Genomic DNA, 21,297 nt, shown 5'->3' with positions numbered 1-21,297 from the left:
TAACCCAATAACAGCAATGTATTACCTTAGTGACCATAGAACGAAAATTAACCCTTTACACATATAGAGTGAAAGCAGTTACACTTATAATGCATTGTCATGGACAAAGCTTTTTTTATCTCGAGAATAAACATAGTGCATTAAGAGATTCAAGCAGACTATACAAATAATTTAGCATATTTACAAACATGCCTAGGAGCTGGAAACCAATTTACATGCTAAGGCAAAAACATATACGAAGATGGAAGGGGGGGAACCAATTAGTTTATGACTGAAACAGCTGTAAATTTTGATAAAATATAGTACCACCTTCTTTGTCGCATTCACCGATTTTTTATCTGCTCTCTAATTGTTACACCGATGCTTCCATTACCATCTTCTCATTCAATTTGATCGTACTCCACCAGTGATGTTATCATTGACGCACTCACATTTCTTGCGGTTTGTAAGTGATGTAATTGTGTCTCCTTACTTTTCCATCTGAATAAATTTTGATTAAGAGTTAGAATTTTGGTTAGAGAAATTTGATAAGATTCTATAATAATTTATAGTGATTTATGGAAGAGGAATAGTTGTAATGTTTTTCATTATTAGTGTGTAATGTCAAGACTTAGTGGGGGAATGTTATTAGTGGGTGGTTAAATTAAAATTTGATGGTAATAAATAGGGAAGTTATGAAAAATTAAGTATGTATATATCTTAATGTATGCATGTATGGATGTGCTAGAGATGTATGCATGCATGTGTTTCGAAGGGCAATTTTTAAAGAAATGTTTTAACATCCATCGTATTTTTATAATAGTATAAGATATAAGATATAAGATATAGATATATAATAAAATGATATTTTACTTTTTTATTCTTATTCCTTGTCTTTCGTCAAATCAATTTGCTTTCTTTTAAATAATAGCTATATCTCTCAACTATTTGATGCTCATAAAATTATATTTCAAAATTTTGTATTTGTCAAATTATTCATTTAGGATGACTACTCAGGTAAGAGCACCAACATTCATGCGCTTACCGATATGGACTAGAGGAGAGTAGGGCTACGCGTCCAAGTGCTGATCTTCCAATGTTTTAAGTTGACTTGAAAAGGAAAAAAAAAGGTTAATGATTTGAAGAAGTGACTAGAAAAGTAGTAAATGGATTTTAGGATTACATTGTATATATGTTCCTCTTTTGGTAATAGCCGGAAAACTTATTGCACGCGATGCGATAGATTAAAGGATGATAATCTCATTATTTCGCCAACTAGCTGTAGCTATATTTGGTTCGTATTAGTAGTGTCCTTATGATCGTATCCAATCTAGCGAAGCAAGCAAGGAAAATATTGACCAAACATTTCATTCTATTTTTGTTTAAAACAATTGAAGTATTTTCGAAATTATTAATTACTATTAGTTGAATTAATTAATTTAAAAACACCCCCACCGCCCTTTATTGCCGGTTTAAGCACCTCTCGACGCCAACAATTCCCTGGAAACTTATAATATGAAGGCTAATTAAATAGCATTTAAACACTTTATAATTTCACTCGCTTTCTAATTATATCCTCACTTCTTTTTTTTTCCAGCATTTATATACCTAAGTATCATCGGTTTTTGCTATGTGACTTTTCTTCCATCGGTATTTATATGCCCCGTGGTGATTAAAATGGACATTTTTTTACGTCAGAGAGCACAACTGATGGAGGGAAAGCGTCAATTTTAACCACCGTAAGTGCAAAATGAGTGTTAAGTGCTACTTAGCCTAAAAATATGACTTTCATAGTTGACCTTTCACCATGAAATTAAACGCAAGAATCAAACAGGATCACATCTCACCAGCTCTCTCACATCACTCCAAAAGAACCGGAAACTTTCCCTTACGACACCCTGTATCGAATGAAATATTATAAAATAAAAATATATAAATGAATTTCCCAAAAACAGATTCCAATGAGTGTGCACCTCGTGCTATTTTCTCTAATAACGCTGACACCCTTTCACCGGGGCCCACTCTCTGAAAGCCACCTTCTCTCTTCTCGAGCTCTCCTCCCTCCCTCCCTCCCTCCCCCTCATCAGAGGCTCTGTATCTACAGCATACCGAGAGAAGTAAACGGGACGTAGGAGAGAGAAAGGCCAAAGATCTCTCCCTCCTCCCTCTCTTTCTCTCTCTCTCTCTCTCTCTCTCTCATCATTATTTTTATTATAAGTAGAAAGAATTTTACTGTGATTACTTTTTAGAGCATGGGAGACGAGGATCCTGCCCTCACTCGCTGGACATTTGAGGTGAATAGTTAATACAAAATAATTTAGTTATCAGCTCCAATCCAATTTCAACTTGGGATTTTGTTGAGATGTTGCTGCTCTATTTTGCTTTCTTTATCCTCGTTGTTGTTGTCGTTGTTAGTCTTGGCCTTGCCACGTTCTCTTTGGTGGGTTTTTTTCCTCTCTCTACCCCCATCTTCCTCTTTTCTTAGTTACTTTGAGTTCTAATGACTGATGGAATTTTGATTTTTTTTTTCTCTCTAAGAAATGCGAAGACCCATTTCTTATTAGCTGTTTTGGGGATGTTTTTTTAATCAAACTGTGATTTTTAGTTGGTAGAAATGCAAAGTTTACAAATTTTTTTCTTGGCAATTTGTATCCAGACTGTGCTTTAAATTTCTCTAGTACCAAGAGGATGAAAATTTTGGATTTTGGGTTATTCTGAAGTTTGTGATCTTCGTTCCCAGCTCTTTCACCAATTTGGGGTCTTCCTTCAAAAATCCGGAATACTATGGATACTAGAATGGAACTTCTCAAAATTTGATGCTTTTGATTTTTTTTGGGTTAATGCTTGTTTACCAAATTGATGTTTTATTTACTTATAATTTGTGAACATCGATATTAGCATATTGTTTTGTAGGATTTCAAGATGTTCTATAATGCAAGGTTTGGAAGGAAGAAGGAACCAAAGGAAGAGATAACAGAACCAAGGCCAGTTAGCAATGGGGGTTATTCTAATGGTGTTGTTCATGGAAATGGAAGTACTAAGAACACACCTGAATTAGCTGTCTTTGAGCAATTCGATCGTCAGGTCAGTTCGATTCTTTCAATTTGAATTTGAAAATCTGCAATCAACTACAGTGTGAAATGTGTATGAAGTTGTACTGATTTTAAACAAGTTGCATTCTTATTTTTAGGAACGCCCGGGAGTAATTTCCAATGGAGATCTGGGGACACCGTAAGTTTTCGTTGATTACATTACTTTTGGTAGCAAAATTGCCGTCACAATATATGGATGATTATTGGTTAAATTATCTGTTTAATAGATGTCACTTGTAGAAATGCTACCAAATTCATTGAATTCTTAGTATCTGCTTATGTTTTTGATGGAAAAAGAGTTAAAGCATTTGAAAAAGATTCTGTTTTAACATTTGATAGGAAAAGTTTCAGGCTTATGCCCTAATAGTGTAAACCACAATTTTCACTGGAAATAACATCCCCCTGTGTAATTTGATCCACCCATCTGAAAAATTGCAGTTAATGCTATTAGTGTTTTTTTTTCCGGATAAAGTCTTAAAGTTAAAAGGGGTTTTCTGATAACCCCTACACTTAAAGGGGGGTTTTCTTATATTTTGAAAGTTATGGGGGGTTATCTGATAATCATCCAAAGTTATCTTATATTTAGCCTTAGAAAAACATAAAGAAGGGAGGGAGAGATTTTTCCTCACTTCCTTTCCTTTCCCTCTAACTCTAGATGTAGACTCAAATCATCTCACTCAATACTAATCTTGTGTCTTATTTGATCATTGATTTAACAATTGAGATGATACCGAATCCTGGAGAAGTTCTGTTATCCTCTTGAATGCCAATTTAGGCACAATTGCAGCAATAAGTTGCGCTGAGTGAAAAAGGGAAAAGAAAAAGAATTTGACTGACTTTATGTTAGAAAATGCCTGTCATTGTTGTGAATATGTTGATAGATTTTGTTTGTTTGATCCAAGTTTTGCTACTTTAACTATGCAGTGCAGGTTTTTTCTAATATAAAGATGATCATTATACACTGAGCCTATTATTTTCTTGCTCCTGCTTTTTTTTTGCAGAGCCGTCTATATTCACAATTTTTTCCTTCTCACGAAGAAAGATTGCTGAAGAATAAAAGTATTATGTCAGCTGTTATATGTGTTGAAACTAATTTATTTAATAGTTTCTTGAAATTCCATTTCGAACTCTTGCAGGCGAAGGCCCCTGCTTCCTGAATTTGATTCTGCCGAAACACGCACTTTGGCTGAGACCTTGTGCAGGTAACCTTATTAAGGATTATGACTATTGTACAATTTCTAATTTATATTATTCAATTCTTGGCCTTGCCACCTTGGGCATCTACATTGCAAACAGTTAGGATTAATTTATATCATTATTCCTCTGCAGAGATATTATCCGTGGCAGTCCAGACGTGAAATGGGAAAGCATCAAAGGGTTAGAAAATGCAAAACGCCTTCTTAAAGAAGCAGTTGTCATGCCTATAAAATATCCAAAGTATGTAATCTTTCTAATGCTTACCGGATGTTGCTTGATGTATAGTTGTACTATCTAGCCAAAATCACTACTAGGATAATGATTGCATGTTGCTACTAGAATACTAATGAAAACTATTTTTGTTGCCTGGGCAATTTTCAAGTTTAAGTGTTGATTGATTTTGTTGCAGAAGTGGGTTTTTCCCCATTACCCGAAAGAGCTAACTTTTGGATACTTTAAAAACAAACATAGAACTTGTTGGAGTGACATGTAGAATGAGAATGTGTTTAAAGTGATAAGAATTTGATTTATTAAAGGGAATAAAGCCAAATGGCAACATATGTTAAATTTACAAATTTAAGTGCTTTTTTATTTTCAGTGCCACTTATAAACTTTTGAAAGATATTAATGCAGAAATACACTAGAGATAGAAATGTAGTATACATATTTGACTTCGACTAACTGCATGACACAAAATGCTAGATGAATTCTCACATCCCAGTAGCAAATTCCTCAGAGTGTTCTGCATTATAATAGTCAAAGTTCTTTATTTCCACCAAAAATCAGCTTCCTACCTCCTATTAGCTTGTCTATGGTGCTTAGTCCGAATAATTTAATAAATATAATGAAAACCTCATGCTGGCATATCTGAATATGATACTGAAATACCATATTTATGAACTGTGTCAAATGATCACAAATCAGGCAGGTTACTGTCGATATGAGCTCAACAACAACACATGTTTTTGTTTATCATCTTAAGGCTTCATTGTAGTGCATCTAGCTAGCTATATGTTTCAACTAGTCATTGAAAACATAACTAGTTAACTGTTAATATTTTATACTTCACGTCATCTAGTTATTAGGTATATTAACTTTCAATAGAAATATCTGATTACACATCGTCAAAGTGACAATATATGATAGACTATCTGTCAGATGTAGATAAAAAGAGATCCATGTTTGAATACAAAAAAAAAGAACTAATGAGAAATCTCTTATGGGAGAACCAAGTTCCAAACATAAGTAAATGAAAGATTTTTGTTTGATATTTATTGGTCTATTTAAGAGGATCATATGGCTTTGCTATTTATCTCTTGGTCTTGAATAATTTGTTGTAATACTTCTAGTTCGTTTTAATTGTCATAATATATAGCCCGCATTCCTTACCACAACTTCAGAGTTTTGGTGTAATGGTTAAGGACTTTGACATAGCATCAGAGCAACCCAGGTTCAAATTCCACTGGCCACGAATTTAAAATGGATTTTCTAAAAATTAACATTGTTGCATGAGTCCAGGTTTAGGCCCATAAAAAGAGCGCTCAACTTGCGGGTGTTCAACCCACGGGCACAAGTTATTAGAATATAAAAATATAACCTTCAACCCTCACCACAGCTTTGGAGCTTTCGTGTAATGGTTAAGGCCTTTGACATTAAACATTATTTGTTTGACTAATATCACGAGTACGCAATAGCATCAAGCATTTCCACCTTAAACTATCTGCAAGTGCCTTGCACATGATATAGTTATTTAAGCTTCTAAATTTTAACTCTCAAACTTCACATGAATTTACATTTGGTTTATATGTTATTTAGGTACTTTACTGGCCTTCTTTCACCTTGGAAAGGTATCTTACTATTTGGCCCTCCCGGTACTGGAAAGGTTTGTACGTGCAACATACTCCATTTTTGTTGGGATTTTCTGATTTATATAACATAGACTAATTTATATAGATAAGAAATTATCAGATACATTTGTAATTTCAGAACTGGTTTCTGTTTGGTGCTTTACAAACTTCATAGTTCAACCGGGATCTTGAATGCTTTGTGCAGTAGACAGTCTTAGAAAAGAAGCGTTTAGAATTAAACTAAATCTACTTTTACTGTTTTAGATGGAGTTATGGCTACTAGGACAGACTTACTTGTAGCGAATGCCGAAACTTATCTTTTTGAAGTCCTTGTTAATATACATAACATGAGCTTGTAGCTATTCTTCTTCTGTCAAGTCTCTACTTAGCTCCTTTCTTCAATGCTACGGTTATTTCTAACTGGGGCAGGTTTTGGTGCTTTTGCCTATGCAATCTACATAGAGGGACTTGGCTCTCTTTACTTCTCATCATGTCAAATATGCTATATAGTTTAGCCTGTGCAGTGCTAATTATTTCTTCTGGCTTACATCAGACGATGCTTGCGAAAGCTGTGGCAACTGAATGCAAGACGACATTTTTCAATATTTCTGCGTCGTCAATTGTCAGCAAATGGCGTGGTATGTAACTGATGAGTAGAATTTTCTTTTGTTCACCCCTTTTTATATTGTGATTTGAATTTTAGTATCAGTCTTTTATTTATTCTCTCATGACACTTGCCTTTTCACCACTGATTTCATTTCAGAAAACATGCGAAGATCAGGAAATAATATAATTTTTTTTCTTGAAGACATAGTTAAGCCTTTCCATGAAAACTTGGGGGGCGGGGATAATCAAGCACAATATTTTGAGACTAATGTTTTCAAAGATTAGGTTTTGTTTACACAAATACTATTTACATAGCTTCAATCTTTCTGGTTTGGCTCCAATCATATTTTTCTCAAACATTGGCTTTCAAGTGTTGACACACACGTTATATTTTCTTCCATAACTGTTATAAAACCGAATTATTCTGCACCTACCAACATGCGTGTGCATGCTATAGAAATTTGTACTGTGGTTCAGGAAACATGGTGATGCGAAACAGGGGAGGGGGTCCATCGAAATCAGCGATCTAAATTGAACAACGCACCGTTTCACCAAAATTCATGATCTTAGGCAGGAAATTTAATCTAAAACAGTTAATGTAACAAATGGATTTTAACAAGATTTGCAATGATAGTCATAAACAATCCCAATCTCGAATAATTTAATCGCAATATGAATTATCATTTTCGCAAGTTCTAAGATCAATATCAAGTTTAAGCAGTCACATATTCTGATACTCTCAACTCACAATTATAATGTACGCAGTGAATATAAGACAAGAGTTTAGAGATGTATTATTTATGCAATTAACTAACAAAATAAAATCAACAGAAAAATAAGGGACGAAAGAAAACGAAACCTTCGTCGGTCTGAACAGACTCGACGTGAGAGACCTCTGGAGGTGGTGCGACGGCAACGGTTAACTGAACGGCGATGATGAGCCGGAGATCCGATGACGACGAGTGCGACGGTGTTGAACTAATGACGACGCGACGACGGGATGAGAGTGGTGTGATGTCCCACGGGTAGTCGTCGGGTCGATGTAGGTGGCGGGCATCGGGACGAGGCCGGTAGCGGCGTCAAGACAAAATAAACGACGGCTCGAAGAGTGGAGGACGGAGGGAAATCAGCGACTGTTGAGGTGGTACTGACGGCTTACGGAGGCGGGAACAACGGCTGCTCGAAGGTAAGGAGAGCAGGGAGAGATCGGCAGCTTGTGGAAGAGAAGGGGTGGGGGCAGCGGGGACAGCAAGGCTGTGAGATGAACAGATAAACGGGAGAAAGTAGAGGTTTGACGGTTAGAAGAAGAGGAACATGTATTGGCCTAGGGTTTCACACCCGAGGCCTAGGTCTCACACCCAAATTAAGCCAACTCAAATTTTATTTTAATTTTTAATAATTCATTGATTTTCCAAAGTCTCATACAATCTTATTTATAAAAAAAACTACGTGTACACAACGTGCAATAAAAATAGAAACAAATAATCCCTCAAATCACTCAACTAAAATTAAACTAAATTTAAATTTTAAATTTTAAATTTTAAATTTCAAATTTCAAATTTCAAATTTCAAATTTCAAATTTCAAATTTCAAATTTTAAATTTTAAATTTCAAAATTCAAAAATATATCGACTAATCAAATATTGTCATTTCTTGTCCTCATTATTCTCCCCAGGTAGGAGAAAACTAGACTCCATCGAGTTAGCTGCAGAAACTTATCATCTTCAATATACTCTGTCTGCATCTTAATCTGTTGTCAGTTACTTTTCTGTATCTCAAATCATTAGGTAGATTACATTGTAAATTCACCATCTAAAATATTATCAAAATTCACTGTTGTATGGATGAATATATAGAAGTGGAGTAAAGTGAAAGAACTCTCATAAATAATATGTTAGGATCAGGCTTATATCAGTGGACTGCCAATAACATTGTGAACTGTTTAATCACTCAATATTACAAATAGAACTATGACCAAATCAATAAATGTTGTCATTAATTAGTTCAAGAGTTGGAAAAAATCATAAATATCATGTCAAATCTTAAACAACTATAAATAAACTGTATTGGACAAGTCCAAACCATCTAAAATATCAACATTAATAGTTTTAAATTAGGTCCTGACTCAATATCATACATTTCAGTTAGCAATGTATTTATTCAAATTAGATCACTGATTCCCCAATATATGATCAATGCAAAATAAAAAAAATAATGTAAATCAACTCAAATGATTATGATGAAATGCAGACTCAAACAATGTGATCAATGGCAGATGTAACTCAACGAAGTGTCTAAAATGCATGACGTCCTCTATCAAATGGAATAATTAGGTGTTCCTTCGTTAATATACATAACAAATTTCCTATTTTTGCAGTGATAAGGAGGAATGTGCAAACACATGCATGACGGATGAGTGTTTTTGCATGTTTAACATGAGAGAGAATGAAAACACTCGTGCTCAAACTTATATCCCTAATCACTATATATTCCCAATTTAACATGAGAGAGAATGAAAACACTCGTGCTCAAACTTATATCCCTAATCACTATATATTCCCAAAAAGGATCAGTGTATGTGTGAGTGACTATCCTATATATTCCCAAAAAGGATCAGTGTATGTGTGAGTGACTATCGGGACAATGCATGAGGGTTTGACATATAATATGGTAGCTATCTCATGATGCTTAATTTAGGATTCAACTTCCATACAGATATCTGAGTAACTCACTTTAGGAACCAAATCAGGAACATGTTTGGTGTCATGTTGGTCCAAGAGGACTTCGTGGGGAATATCAACAACGTTTTTAGTCACTGAAGTGAATTCAGGAGTTGGAGTTTCAATTCCAGGAACAGCTTCAGGGACAACAACAGTGAACTATGTGATCAAAGGGGTAGCTTGAGGAATAGTCGGAGTGTTGTCATTGCATGAAAATTTAATTAACTTCACAATTGTATGGGTAGTTTGAGAATGAACGAAAGTGCATGGTTCTTCGATTATACTATCCTGGATTTTCTTGTCAGAGTTAGATTCTGTCAAATCTACGGCCTGGTTAACGGTTTTCTTAATAATAGATTTTAATTCTGTTATAGGCGGCTTATTAATTCTAACTCTGAACGGAGTTGTACAGACGGAAGCAACGTGTCCATATCCTTGACAATTGTAACACTGCATTATTGGGCTAAGTTTGAAGAGAGATCCCTCTGACTTCTGGCCCTTGGGATCGATTCTAGACTGGGAAGAACTAGGATTAGATCGACTCAAAGGCTGACTAGATGTATTGGCACAGGAAGACTGGGAGGGATGAGTTTGAAAATTCTGAGCCCTATGAGATTGATGGAATTTGGTTTCATCTAAATCTTAAACTAAGGCGTAAGCTCTCTTAATGGTGTTTACTCCTCTAGCAAAAAGTTCGGTTTGGAGGTCGCTTCTTAATCCAGCTTTAAATTTTGATAAGACTTTCATCGATGCCTCTGATTCAATGGTGCTGCATCGAGTAAATAATTCATCAAATTGAGCAACATACTCTTTTGCAGATTTGGTTCCCTGATTAAGACAATGTCACTTATCTAGCAATCTATAAATACATTATGGTGGGAGATATTTCCGTTTCAGTTCGTCGGTCATTTCTCGCCAAGTAAAAATTAGTAACTCACCTCTAATATGCCTTATCATTTCAAAGTTGGACCAATATTGACAGGCGGGTCCAGTGAGCTTCATTGTGGCAAACTTGATTTTCTGGGATTCTGTCAGGACGTACCAATCGAAGTAGCGATCCATGCTCTTCAGCCAGTCAAAGAAAATTTGTGGATCGAGCTTACCATCAAAGGTTGGTGGATCAGACACAAGTTGAGGCAGGGGTCGATGAACGATGTACCCATGACCTTGCGATGGGTATCCATAGCCTTGACCTCGTGGCGGAGTTGTAACCCGCGTTTCTTCTAACCTAGCACGTCTCTCGTTGGTGTTATTCAGGATTTCGCGGGTAGCTCTGCTTTCATGTGTTAAGTTACTTATTTGTCCGTTTAACTCAGCGATTTGCTTAAGTAGTTCGAAAAATTCGGGATTTGTACTGCCTGACATGCTTGACTCACTAGTTGACTCACTTGACTCTCCTAAATTGATAGGGTAGACCTGTGCTAGTGGGCATGCACTAACAACTAGATGAGATGAATGATGTGCACAAACAGCTAAATGAGATGAATGAGATTTTTTTTAATATCAAATAAAAGACTCAACTAATCTAAAAAATAAAAATAAAAAAATTCCTACCCTAGAACCATGCTTTGATACCAAAAATGATGCGAAACGGAGAGGGGGTCCATCGGAATCAGCGATCTAAATCGAACAACGTACCGTTTCACCAAAATTCATGATCTTAGACAGAAAATTTAATCTAAAATAGTTAATGTGACAAATGGATTTTAACAAGATTTGCAATGATAGTCATAAACAATCCCAATCTCGAATAATTTAATCGCAGACAAATGGATTTTAACAAGATTTGCAATGATAGTCATAAACAATCCCAATCTCGAATAATTTAATCGCAATATGAATTATCATTTTCGCAAGTTCTAAGATCAATATCAAGTTTAAGCAGTCACATGTTCAGATATTCTCAACTCACAATTATAATGTACGCAGTGAAATATAAGACAAGAGTTTAGAGATGTATTATTCATGCAATTAACTAACAAAATGAAATCAACAGAAAAATAAGACGAAAGAAAACGAAACCTTCGTCGGTCTGAACAGACTCGACGTGAAAGATCTCTGGAGGTGGTGCGACGGCAACGGTGAACTGAACGACGATGATGAGCCGGAGATCCGATGACGATGAGTGCGACGGTGTTGAACTGATGACGACGCGGCAACGGGATGAGGGCGGTGCGATGTCCCACGGGTAGTCATCGGGTCGATGCAGGTGGCGAGCGTCGGGACGAGGCCGGCAGCGACGTCAAGACGAAATAAATGATCAGCGATTGTTGAGGTGGTACTGACGGCTTACGGAGGTGGGAACAACGGCTGCTCGAAGGTAAGGAGTGTAACGCCCCGCCCCGGAATCCCGGGGTAGGTACGCTACTAGATCTGATGGACTGGCCTCACAAACCACCACATATCTTTTTAGCACGTTTTTGTCCTCACTCACGCGCTCCCTGGAAAACTTCCCAGGGGGTCACCCATCCTAGAATTTCTCTAGGCCAAGCACGCTTAACTTTGGAGTTTCTAAGAGTTAGGTTCCCGAAAAGAAGATGCATCTTGATGGTATGAGTATTCCAATCAAATCTATCAATACTAATCACATCACCTTCTCAAGGGTTGGGGTATTACAAGGAGAGCAGGGAGAGATCAGCAGCTTGTGGAAGAGAAGGGGTGGGGACAGCGAGGCTGTGAGATGAACAGATGAACAGGAGAAGGTAGAGGTTTGACGGCTAGAAGAAGAGGAACATGTATTGGCCTAGGGTTTCACACCCGAGGCCTAGGTTTCACACCCAAATTAAGCCAACTCAATTTTCATTTCAATTTTTAACAATTCATTGATTTTTCATAGTCTCATACAACCTTATTTATAAAAAAAACTATGTGCACACAACGTGCAATAAAAATAGAAACAAACATAGTCTCATACAACCTTATTTATAAAAAAAACTATGTGCACACAACGTGCAATAAAAATAGAAACAAACAACAATCCCTCAAATCACTCAACTAAATAGAAACAAACAACAATCCCTCAAATCACTCAACTAAAATTAAACTAAATTTCAAAATTCAAATTTCAAAATTCAAATTTAAAATTTCAAATTTTAAAATTCAAAATTCAAAAATATATCAACTAATCAATTATTACCATTTATTGTCCTCATTACATGGCTAATACTCACGTACTTTCTTCTTGGTGATGTTTCAGACAAGGTAGCCTCAATGTAGATAGCTGAAATAGAATTTTCTAATTTCATGTTGGATGGTAGTATGGTATATCCAAAGTGAAATAAATAAAGTGCTGTCAATCATGTGGTTGATTGTAATATCATGCTTCTGGAAAACAGTCCATGATTACTTGTCATATTTACATAATACATTGTTTTTAATCTGCAGGTGATTCCGAGAAGCTAGTAAAAGTATTATTTGAGCTAGCAAGACATCATGCACCATCCACTATATTTCTTGATGAGATTGATGCAATTATTAGTCAACGAGGTGAAGCTCGTAGTGAGCACGAAGCTAGTCGCCGTTTGAAGACTGAACTTCTTATACAAGTAATATTATATGTTTCTCAACATTAAACTCTTTTTAAGAAAATGCACCATTTTTATTTGCTCCAACTAAGTTTTTTATGTGTTGAAGATTCATTGAATTCCAAAGGTACAAAGCAATGGCATGAACTGGCGATAGTGGTGCAAATGGGTTGGATCATATATGATACTTCCCATATCCATATCTGCTTACCAATCATGGATGCATATGCGAATATGGATGTGTCTCCATAAGGAAAACTCATATCCATATCTAGCAAATTTGGAGTGCGGATCAAATAAGAGAAATATTACTGATAAAAAATGGATATGAGAAAAACAAATAAGATTGAAGAAAATATAGATCATATGATACACAGAGAATCCAACATTTTGCCTGAAAAGCTAAGATTAGATCATTGAATCATGAACGTTTACCTCAAATCCATTAATCTAAATGGTCAAAACAATTGCACCTGTATGATCAACATGCATTCGGATATTTTGTAACAATTGCAACTGCATGATCGACATGCATTCAGATATTTATAACAATTGCAACTGTATGATCAGCAAAAATAATGATCATGTCCTACTGCATAACATTTGGCTAATAAGATCTTTATTCTGTAGTTTTCATTTCACTTTCATACTCCATGTTCAAGATGTAATTTTTTATTGTTACATCGAATAGATGATAATGAATATAATTTCAATACAGATGGATGGTCTGACAAAGACAAATGAGCTGGTCTTTGTCTTAGCAGCTACTAATCTACCTTGGGAACTGGATGCAGCTATGCTCAGACGCCTTGAGAAGCGGGTATCTCTCTCACATTTTAACTGCTTGATCAAAATTATCTAATAAACCTATTCTGTTCACTATCCTTTCTCTTTGAGAAATTGTGATTCATGCTTATAGATTTCCTTATGTTTCTAATTCTTCCACTGTATTTTCCAAATAAATTAAAATTAATATACTTATCGGTGTGTCGTTCAATTTGCTTGCTTCTTATCATGATTGTTAATTCGTTGGATATGGAGTTTATAGTTGATAAGGATACGAAATATTAGAAGCGCGTTAGGATATTTATAAATCAGAAACTTAGTTATTCCTAGGTTTGGAGTTGCAAACTTCTTAAAAACTCTTTGGTCTCTACTCATTTGGTAACAAAACATAACAAGTAGGAGTTAATCCAGAGAAGATCACTAAATTTTAGGAATTTCAATATCATGATCTTGAAGAATTTAGGCTTCATCCTATCAAAGTTTTAAGATTCGTACTGATTGCTTATCTCACAGACAAATCAATTCAGTTTTTTAATTATTTACTAAGACAGGCAAACGCTGTGACATTTTCTTTTAATTAATTCGTAGCTTTCTGCATAGCTTTAATATCTAACAGAGTATCTGCCGTCTGAATTTCCTGATGCCCTGGGTTATTAGCCATTTGTACATTTGGTAACACATTCAGGTTTTCAAGTTTCGTAATACGCTATCATAGACTGAACTTTTCTCTTTTATGTGATCAAAGGATAAAAATTGAAGTGTTTGAACAAGTAATTTTCTCTTCCAGGATAATCACAGCATTTGACCAGGCTCGTGTTGGGGGAAATTTATTCCTTCACTGTTTTAACTTCCAGAAGTTAACTCAAAGAACCTAACAAGTCAGGCAGTTTGCTGAATAGGTTGTTTTTCTTCTAGGAAAGTTATCGGAAAAGTAAATCCCATCATCTGAGCAGGTTCTCTTATTTGGAGTTTTTTTTTTTTTTGGAGGGGGTGGGGGGACCATAGAGGGCCCTCTAGAGAATATCGTACAGCCACTATCACTGCAGATACCTCTCTATCACTGTAGTCGCTGCAGTGCATTCACAACTGCACTGATAGACTCTGGTAACTGTGGTGAATTGCTAACAGATTTGATTAATATGTACATCAACGTTCATGATATGCCTGGTGTCACATTCTCCTTCATTTACGATATTCTATAGAGGGCCCTCTACGGGATTTTCCCTCTCTTGTTCTTATTGATTTTCTGCAAAAGAAATTACTTATTATCTGGTGGATATGAGCTAAGTAACTCTAACCTTATTGATAAGAAATGGGGTAATTTTTCACTGAAAGTTATCGTTTTCTATGATGTACCAGATCCTTGTACCTCTTCCAGAACCGGAAGCAAGGCAAGCGATGTTTGAGGAACTTTTGCCATCTGTCCCTGGAGAAGCAGAGATTCCATATCATTTTCTGGTGGAGCACACCGAAGGTTATTCTGGTTCTGATATCCGTTTAGTATGCAAGGAAGCAGCCATGCAGCCGCTAAGAAGATTAATGACAGTTTTAGAACAACAGGATGAATTGGTGCCTGATGAGGGTGAGTACTACTACTGCTAACGATTTTCCTAGTATATTACATAACCTCCTAAAATTTGATTGGGTTTAAAAATAATTCAGAAAGTGATGATTACTAGCTGATATTGTTTATATGATTTTGGAGCGTCATGTGTTAATTATTTTGTTGAAAGTATTAAAAAATGGGAATCATTAAAAAAATTGGATTCATTTAATTTCAGCCAAAGTTCATAGAGACGTTCAACCTCCAGTCTCTGATTTATGAGCTCCAAATGGTCCTCTGAGATGGCTATGATCAATACCTCTTGACTTATTAACTGGTTTGGATGGTTGGAGTGTATTTTCATGCATGCACGGATGCACACGCGCGCACACACACACAAAATTGCCCCCACACACAAAAAATTTCCCTAAGCTATAGTAATATATTAAAGGGGTCCATCTGATATCCATACACACGTATGGGACATGAATGGGTGCATGGTGAGGACTTTGGCTTGCTGTCACAGCTTACCACCATAGGCAAAGAAGTATGCTTCTTCTAGATTATTTGTGCATGTATAGCATTTAACAACAGTGACAAGCCTATACTTCAATTTTGGAGACGATTAGATGAATCATATTCTTCCATTAGTTCTGTTGAGGAATATCTTTTCCTGAGTTAATCAGTATCATATCCTTCTTAACTATTCAACCAAGTCCTTCTATGCCTATCTCTACTTTCTCCATTATTTGTAGTCTTATCACTTCTCCTAATTGATGCATTTAACTGCCTCCGTTGCTCATGATGAAACCATCTCAAAAGTTTCTCTCATTTTATCCTCATGGGAGCCACCCCTAACTTCCTACAAATGCTTCTCTTATATATCTTATGTCTTAGTGTATATCCACATGTCCATCATTTTTACCACTCTCATTTTGCACATGTTCTTTCTTAAATGCCCACATTCTGATCTATAGAATATTGTGGGTCTTATAGCTATCATGTAGAATAATTCCTTCAATTTCAGAGGTATTCTAACATCACATTATGGGTTTTGTAGCATGTATAGCACTCAAGTGTATTAATTTTGTACTCTACCTGGATATAACCAATCCTTCTATGGATTTCAGAGTTGCCAGCAGTTGGTCCTGTGACACCCCAAGATATTGAGGTGGCTCTGAAGAACACGAGACCATCAGCCCATCTTCATGCCCACCGATACGAGAAGTTCAATGATGATTATGGCAGTCAGATTCTTCATTAAAGATCCCTTCAGTATGCTTTTGGTTTGATCAAATTATTCATGTCCTATAGATCGTAAAATGTGTATTTCTGGGGATCATGGATTCTTCATCTCAAAGATGCGTGGTAGAGGATGACATAAATGGCCTCTGCATTGAGTACCCTTGATGTATTGGGTATGAATGCTTTTAGATCCATGACATTTCCTAAACAAAAACTTCCTGCTTTGTAGATTGTGGCATAATTGTCTGACGTCTCATCACTAAACTTGCACAGATTCATGAATTTAAACTTGCACAGATTCATCAACTATTTATTGCTGAAGACGGGTGATTGTTGTTGTGGTTTCAACTCAATGTATTAATAAAACTGGCTGTTAGTTTATTTTTAATGTTATGCATTACTACTATTTTTATGTCAACGGAAACTGTGGAATATGTGACGTTTATCCATCACCCCTCTGGTGATAACAGATGAAGTGCATATTCATATTGTTGAGTGTATCAACTGTTGGATATTCTGTGTCTCTCTCGTCATCTGATCGAAGTTAATACCACTTCAATGGATTATGATTTCTTTCCATGATTCAAAGTTCTATTTATAAAATTTCTCATGTATCACCTACAGATGCTTCTGCTATTAGGAAATATGATTTCTTTCCTTGCGGGCCAACAGGGATGCCTTTTCCACCCTCTTCGGCAATCATCTCCAGATTAGTAGTTAATTACAAAGTTCTAAAGTATAACAATTCCTTAGACATTTTTGGTGTATTAAGAACTGTTGGTAGGAGTTATTGAGCCAGCAGTTTTGATGCTGTTGTGTGACCTGACTAGAGCTCACCAAGAGGCTAAGAAAAAAAAATTCCCTCTTTTTACCAACCAGAATGACACTAAGATTTCTACCATTAATAAACGATAATGAAAGTGGCGTCAAAATGATGCAGTCTACATTCCAGTAAATACACATGATTCAATATATTTGACTTCAATACACTCAAAATTTGTCATTTCAGATAACATTGTATAATTCTACATCACACCTGAAGAACTGCCATCAATTCCGAAATTTTTATAAAATTATTTAGCCAATACTGATTTGTAAATGAAGCCTCTGCATGCATCCGGTCATATATATGAGACAGCCACCTCGGATTAAGAACAAGCAGTTTCTTCCGTAATTTCAGCCTCAGCCCTTCCAACAAAGAACTATGTTGGGGTAGAAGACTCAATATCAAAATGTATACAAAATTATCCAACTCTTAACACATAAACCAACTAATGTGGCCAGTTTACTTCCTCGGAGCTTTTCTTCCTCTCGCTCAATTTTTCTGCTGGTGGGACAGTCAGGACTGTCAGCATTGCTCCTGGAGGCTATAAGGGAGAAAGCCACAATAGTTGCAGAAAGTTATGGAGCAACTTGTATCTACTATGATGCAATCAAGAGACATGTCGACGAATAGTTGGGTGCTCTAATCGCTTGCTTTCCAGACTTGCATGTATGGGCGGTATTCTCGCATTGCAGCAAAAAGAAGCAACAAGAAGCTGGTGTTGCTGATCATCCTCTCGCTTCTTGGTCTATCCATTTATAATACTATTCTCATGAAGCCTTTCCATTGTCTGATAACAACTCCATCCAGCTCTCAGGAAGATAACTCCTTAACTAACTCTTAAATCCGGCAAGTAAGCTATTGGAGGAGCTTACCAAGTTACCTGAGTTCCGTTCCATGTGTTTCTGTGAGAAAAATGCTCTATTGGTGATGTTGCAGGTAAATTTCTATTGAGGATGATTGCCCGGAAAATTCTGCCATTAACTTGAAGCATTTATTCCTGGGTTCCATGGTACTATTACCCTGTATAAATAAAAATTTCATACCAGATTAATTTGATATCCCACTATATACAACATGATGTTTTGGGAGTCTTATTCTTTTAGGATAGTTTGTATGACTTCTGTAGGATGGTTTGTATGACTTCTTTGGTTCTTTTACCATAGAAAACCATAGTGGCACGCCCTAATAAACTTTTCAATGGAAAAGGAAGAATTATGTTCCCCTATCAGTTTCAGGTATATAAAAGTAAACAATCTGTCTTCGTGCCCTTAAATGTTAGTACTGATGATGCTGTTAAATCTGTAGCACCGATGAACTCAAGTTCTTTATTACTATAAGATATCTATCTTTAGATTCCTAAAAATATTGATGTATGTACTTTATGCCAACCTATTTTTCAGAATATGTTGCTAGAGAATTTTAAGGGAATAAATTAGCTGCAATAGGAATGACAATAGAAGAATATGAATATTACAAAGGCAATGTTGGTATAGTGGTTAATAGAAAATTAGAATAGACCGCGGGCCGTGGGGGGGGCGGGGCGGGCGTGAGCGTTCATTTTTTGGAGGGGTGACCTACTAGCTGCACCTACTTCAAAGAAGACACACACGAAAGGTTACTGGACCAGGAATTACTTTTTTAAAAAACAATATTCAACAGTTTGAAGAGCATATATTTGAACCATTTTTCAATTGCCGTTATTATCAATCCATGATTTCATTGATGTCTTTCCCTTATTTAATTTCATATTCTCCTTTTTGAGTAAAAATCTTGCCAGATATCTTTGCAGAAACAAACTACAGAAACTGGAAGTTAGTTTAAATATTAAGGAAAGAAAGAAAATTAACGACAGCCACAGGCTTAGTTTACCTTGTGAGGGACTAGCATAAACATAAAAGTATTCCAGGTCAGCAAACAGTAGTGGAAAGAATTTATAAAATCGATTACTGCCTAGAGCTTCAACACACAAGTGGGAATAGATTATAACGAAATTTATTACAATGAAGTAACAACACAAATGTTTATAAGATCTACGCAAAGAATTTGCTGGTACTAAATATTCTGGTGGAATGAGAAGTAGAGAATTAGATGCAATATATATAAAACTAACGTGCCAGTAAGGGTATCTTCAAAGTGGATATCAGCCAGAGAAACCTTATCTTGTTGAAATGAAAGTCTTCTTCGCAACTTAGGGAAAAAAATGGTATCCTTCTCCTCGAATTCCTTTTATTGCCGAATAAAGGGGGAATAACAAAACAAAACAAATATAACATTACCTTGATACGAAGACATATTGCTCAAAGACCATTGTGTCCTCAAGATCAATGAAGAAAGCAGGAAAGATCCATGTGCAAAGTGTTTGAGCAGGAAGAAAACCAAGCAAAAGTTCAAGGCCAAGTCAATATATTACAATAGAACGGACAACGGACTAATTGACCAATGAGCTATCAATCTTCTTACTGAATAAATCACTTTGATGTTGTTCCTAGCATAGAACCAAACTGATCTTCATATCCTACATTTTGAGCAGTCACAATATTCCAAAGTTTCATTAGATGTCCCCATAAGCTCGACCCCTAATAGGTTAAGCAATTATGTATATCTCCTTTTTACAAATTGTTGTCAACGTGCTAATCCATTCGTTAAACATTTTCTAGGTATCAATAATTTTGTTGAATAATCTAGTAAAAAAACATACTAAGCCCATATCTCCAGACATCTCCAAACTTCAATAGGACTCCCACAATCTTCATATTATCTAAAGCGTTCTTAATCTCTTTAAGCCTATCTTTCGGATACTACTTGTTCTTGCTTAATATGGATAGAACCATTTATTCTACTTCATCAGATCTACTCTGAAAATAGCTCCAACTCACTTCAACTATATCATCGTTTATATGACTCGCTCATCATAACTCTATTTCATTTAAGAGTACCTAGGTCTAATCTTTCTTTCTTTCTCTCATCTTTGGCAAGGTCATAGACATCCCACCCTTTATCTATTATATCTCTTTACATGAATGTTCGTATGTTTTTCAATAGCCTAAAAAACTTCTCTTGTTGCTGAATTATTTGTTAACTTATATTTCTCAAAACTTCCTTATTTCCGCACACAAATAGTTACCTTTTGGGTCATCCATCAACAGCTCTCAATGGTAGGCAATCTATTACCCTTATTTATCTAAGGATTTCTTTAACTACTTTCGTTATCACATTTAGAGAATAGTTTCTACAATATGTTAGTCAAGTGACTTTCGTCATCCACAAGGTGTAAAACGTTGGCTAATACCTATATGTGTTAACCATATTTTATCAGAATTAAAGAACGCCAATTTAATCCAGACGAAATTGGTGCCCTAACCCATCCTTGCTCCCTCGTCAATGCAGCATGTGACATTGGCATAATGACAAGTGAAACTTGTTCAGTAAGTAATAATGCTAGAAATACTTTTTATACTAGTTTTGAGCAAAACAACAGCTTCATGTTTTCACTAGGTTTTTTTGTTTTTCCAGAGCTCCCATTTTGCTTGAATATTGGATGAACTCATAGTTACAGGAAACATCAAAAAGCAATTCACATAAGAAAAATATGTGTACTGCAGTAGTTAAAAGACAATAATATTGGAAAAGGTAGTTGTTTCAAAGAATAATGAACAATTCCAACCAGATCCTAGATAGATGAAATAAATAAGGCCACATAAATTAGTCATGGAATTAGAATATGGCTAACCTTATTTTGTTTCACAGATTTTTCATTTACTGATCAAGTTCACCATTGAGTCACGTCTTGTGAAACCAGAATCTTCTGCAACCGCTTCTGCAACAACGACCTTAAACAGTAACTTAAAGCCAAATCCTACCCAAGTACTATTTGATGGTCAAAATTTCAGCATCGCATTTCTCAGCTTCAGCAAGCTCCAAGTTATTTGGAT

At 35.8% G+C, this 21,297-nt stretch overlaps 1 protein-coding gene across 2 annotated transcripts; it reads left to right on the top strand.

Annotated features, from left to right (window-relative positions):
• LOC109844978 (katanin p60 ATPase-containing subunit A-like 2) lies at positions 2,030-16,945 on the top strand. Of its 2 annotated transcripts, none has more exons than XM_020414163.1 (11): positions 2,030-2,273; positions 2,878-3,063; positions 3,170-3,210; positions 4,208-4,273; positions 4,401-4,508; positions 6,084-6,150; positions 6,669-6,753; positions 12,826-12,986; positions 13,684-13,785; positions 15,111-15,333; positions 16,425-16,945. In XM_020414163.1, exons 2-11 carry the CDS (start codon positions 2,902-2,904, stop codon positions 16,556-16,558), a joined length of 1,149 nt encoding a protein of 382 aa, XP_020269752.1. In that variant the 5' UTR covers positions 2,030-2,273; positions 2,878-2,901; the 3' UTR covers positions 16,559-16,945. The 2 variants fall into 2 exon arrangements, with proteins under 2 accessions (XP_020269752.1, XP_020269751.1); XM_020414162.1 differs by having other exon boundaries at positions 2,031-2,273; positions 2,893-3,063.

Source organism: Asparagus officinalis, chromosome 6 (assembly GCF_001876935.1).
Source record: "Asparagus officinalis chromosome 6, Aspof.V1, whole genome shotgun sequence".
Classification (NCBI taxonomy): domain Eukaryota; kingdom Viridiplantae; phylum Streptophyta; class Magnoliopsida; order Asparagales; family Asparagaceae; genus Asparagus; species Asparagus officinalis.
Note: the sequence above shows the minus strand (reverse complement) of the source record. Positions and strands in the feature narration are given on the sequence as shown.

Bases quoted from the DNA above. Each gene is read 5' to 3' on its own strand.
- LOC109844978 (XM_020414162.1), top strand. From the start codon at position 2,232: ATGGGAGACGAGGATCCTGCCCTCACTCGCTGGACATTTGAG. The intron at 2,274-2,892 runs GTGAATAGTTAA...ATTGTTTTGTAG, and splicing joins TCACTCGCTGGACATTTGAG to GATTTCAAGATGTTCTATAA. The intron at 6,151-6,668 runs GTTTGTACGTGC...GGCTTACATCAG, and splicing joins GCCCTCCCGGTACTGGAAAG to ACGATGCTTGCGAAAGCTGT.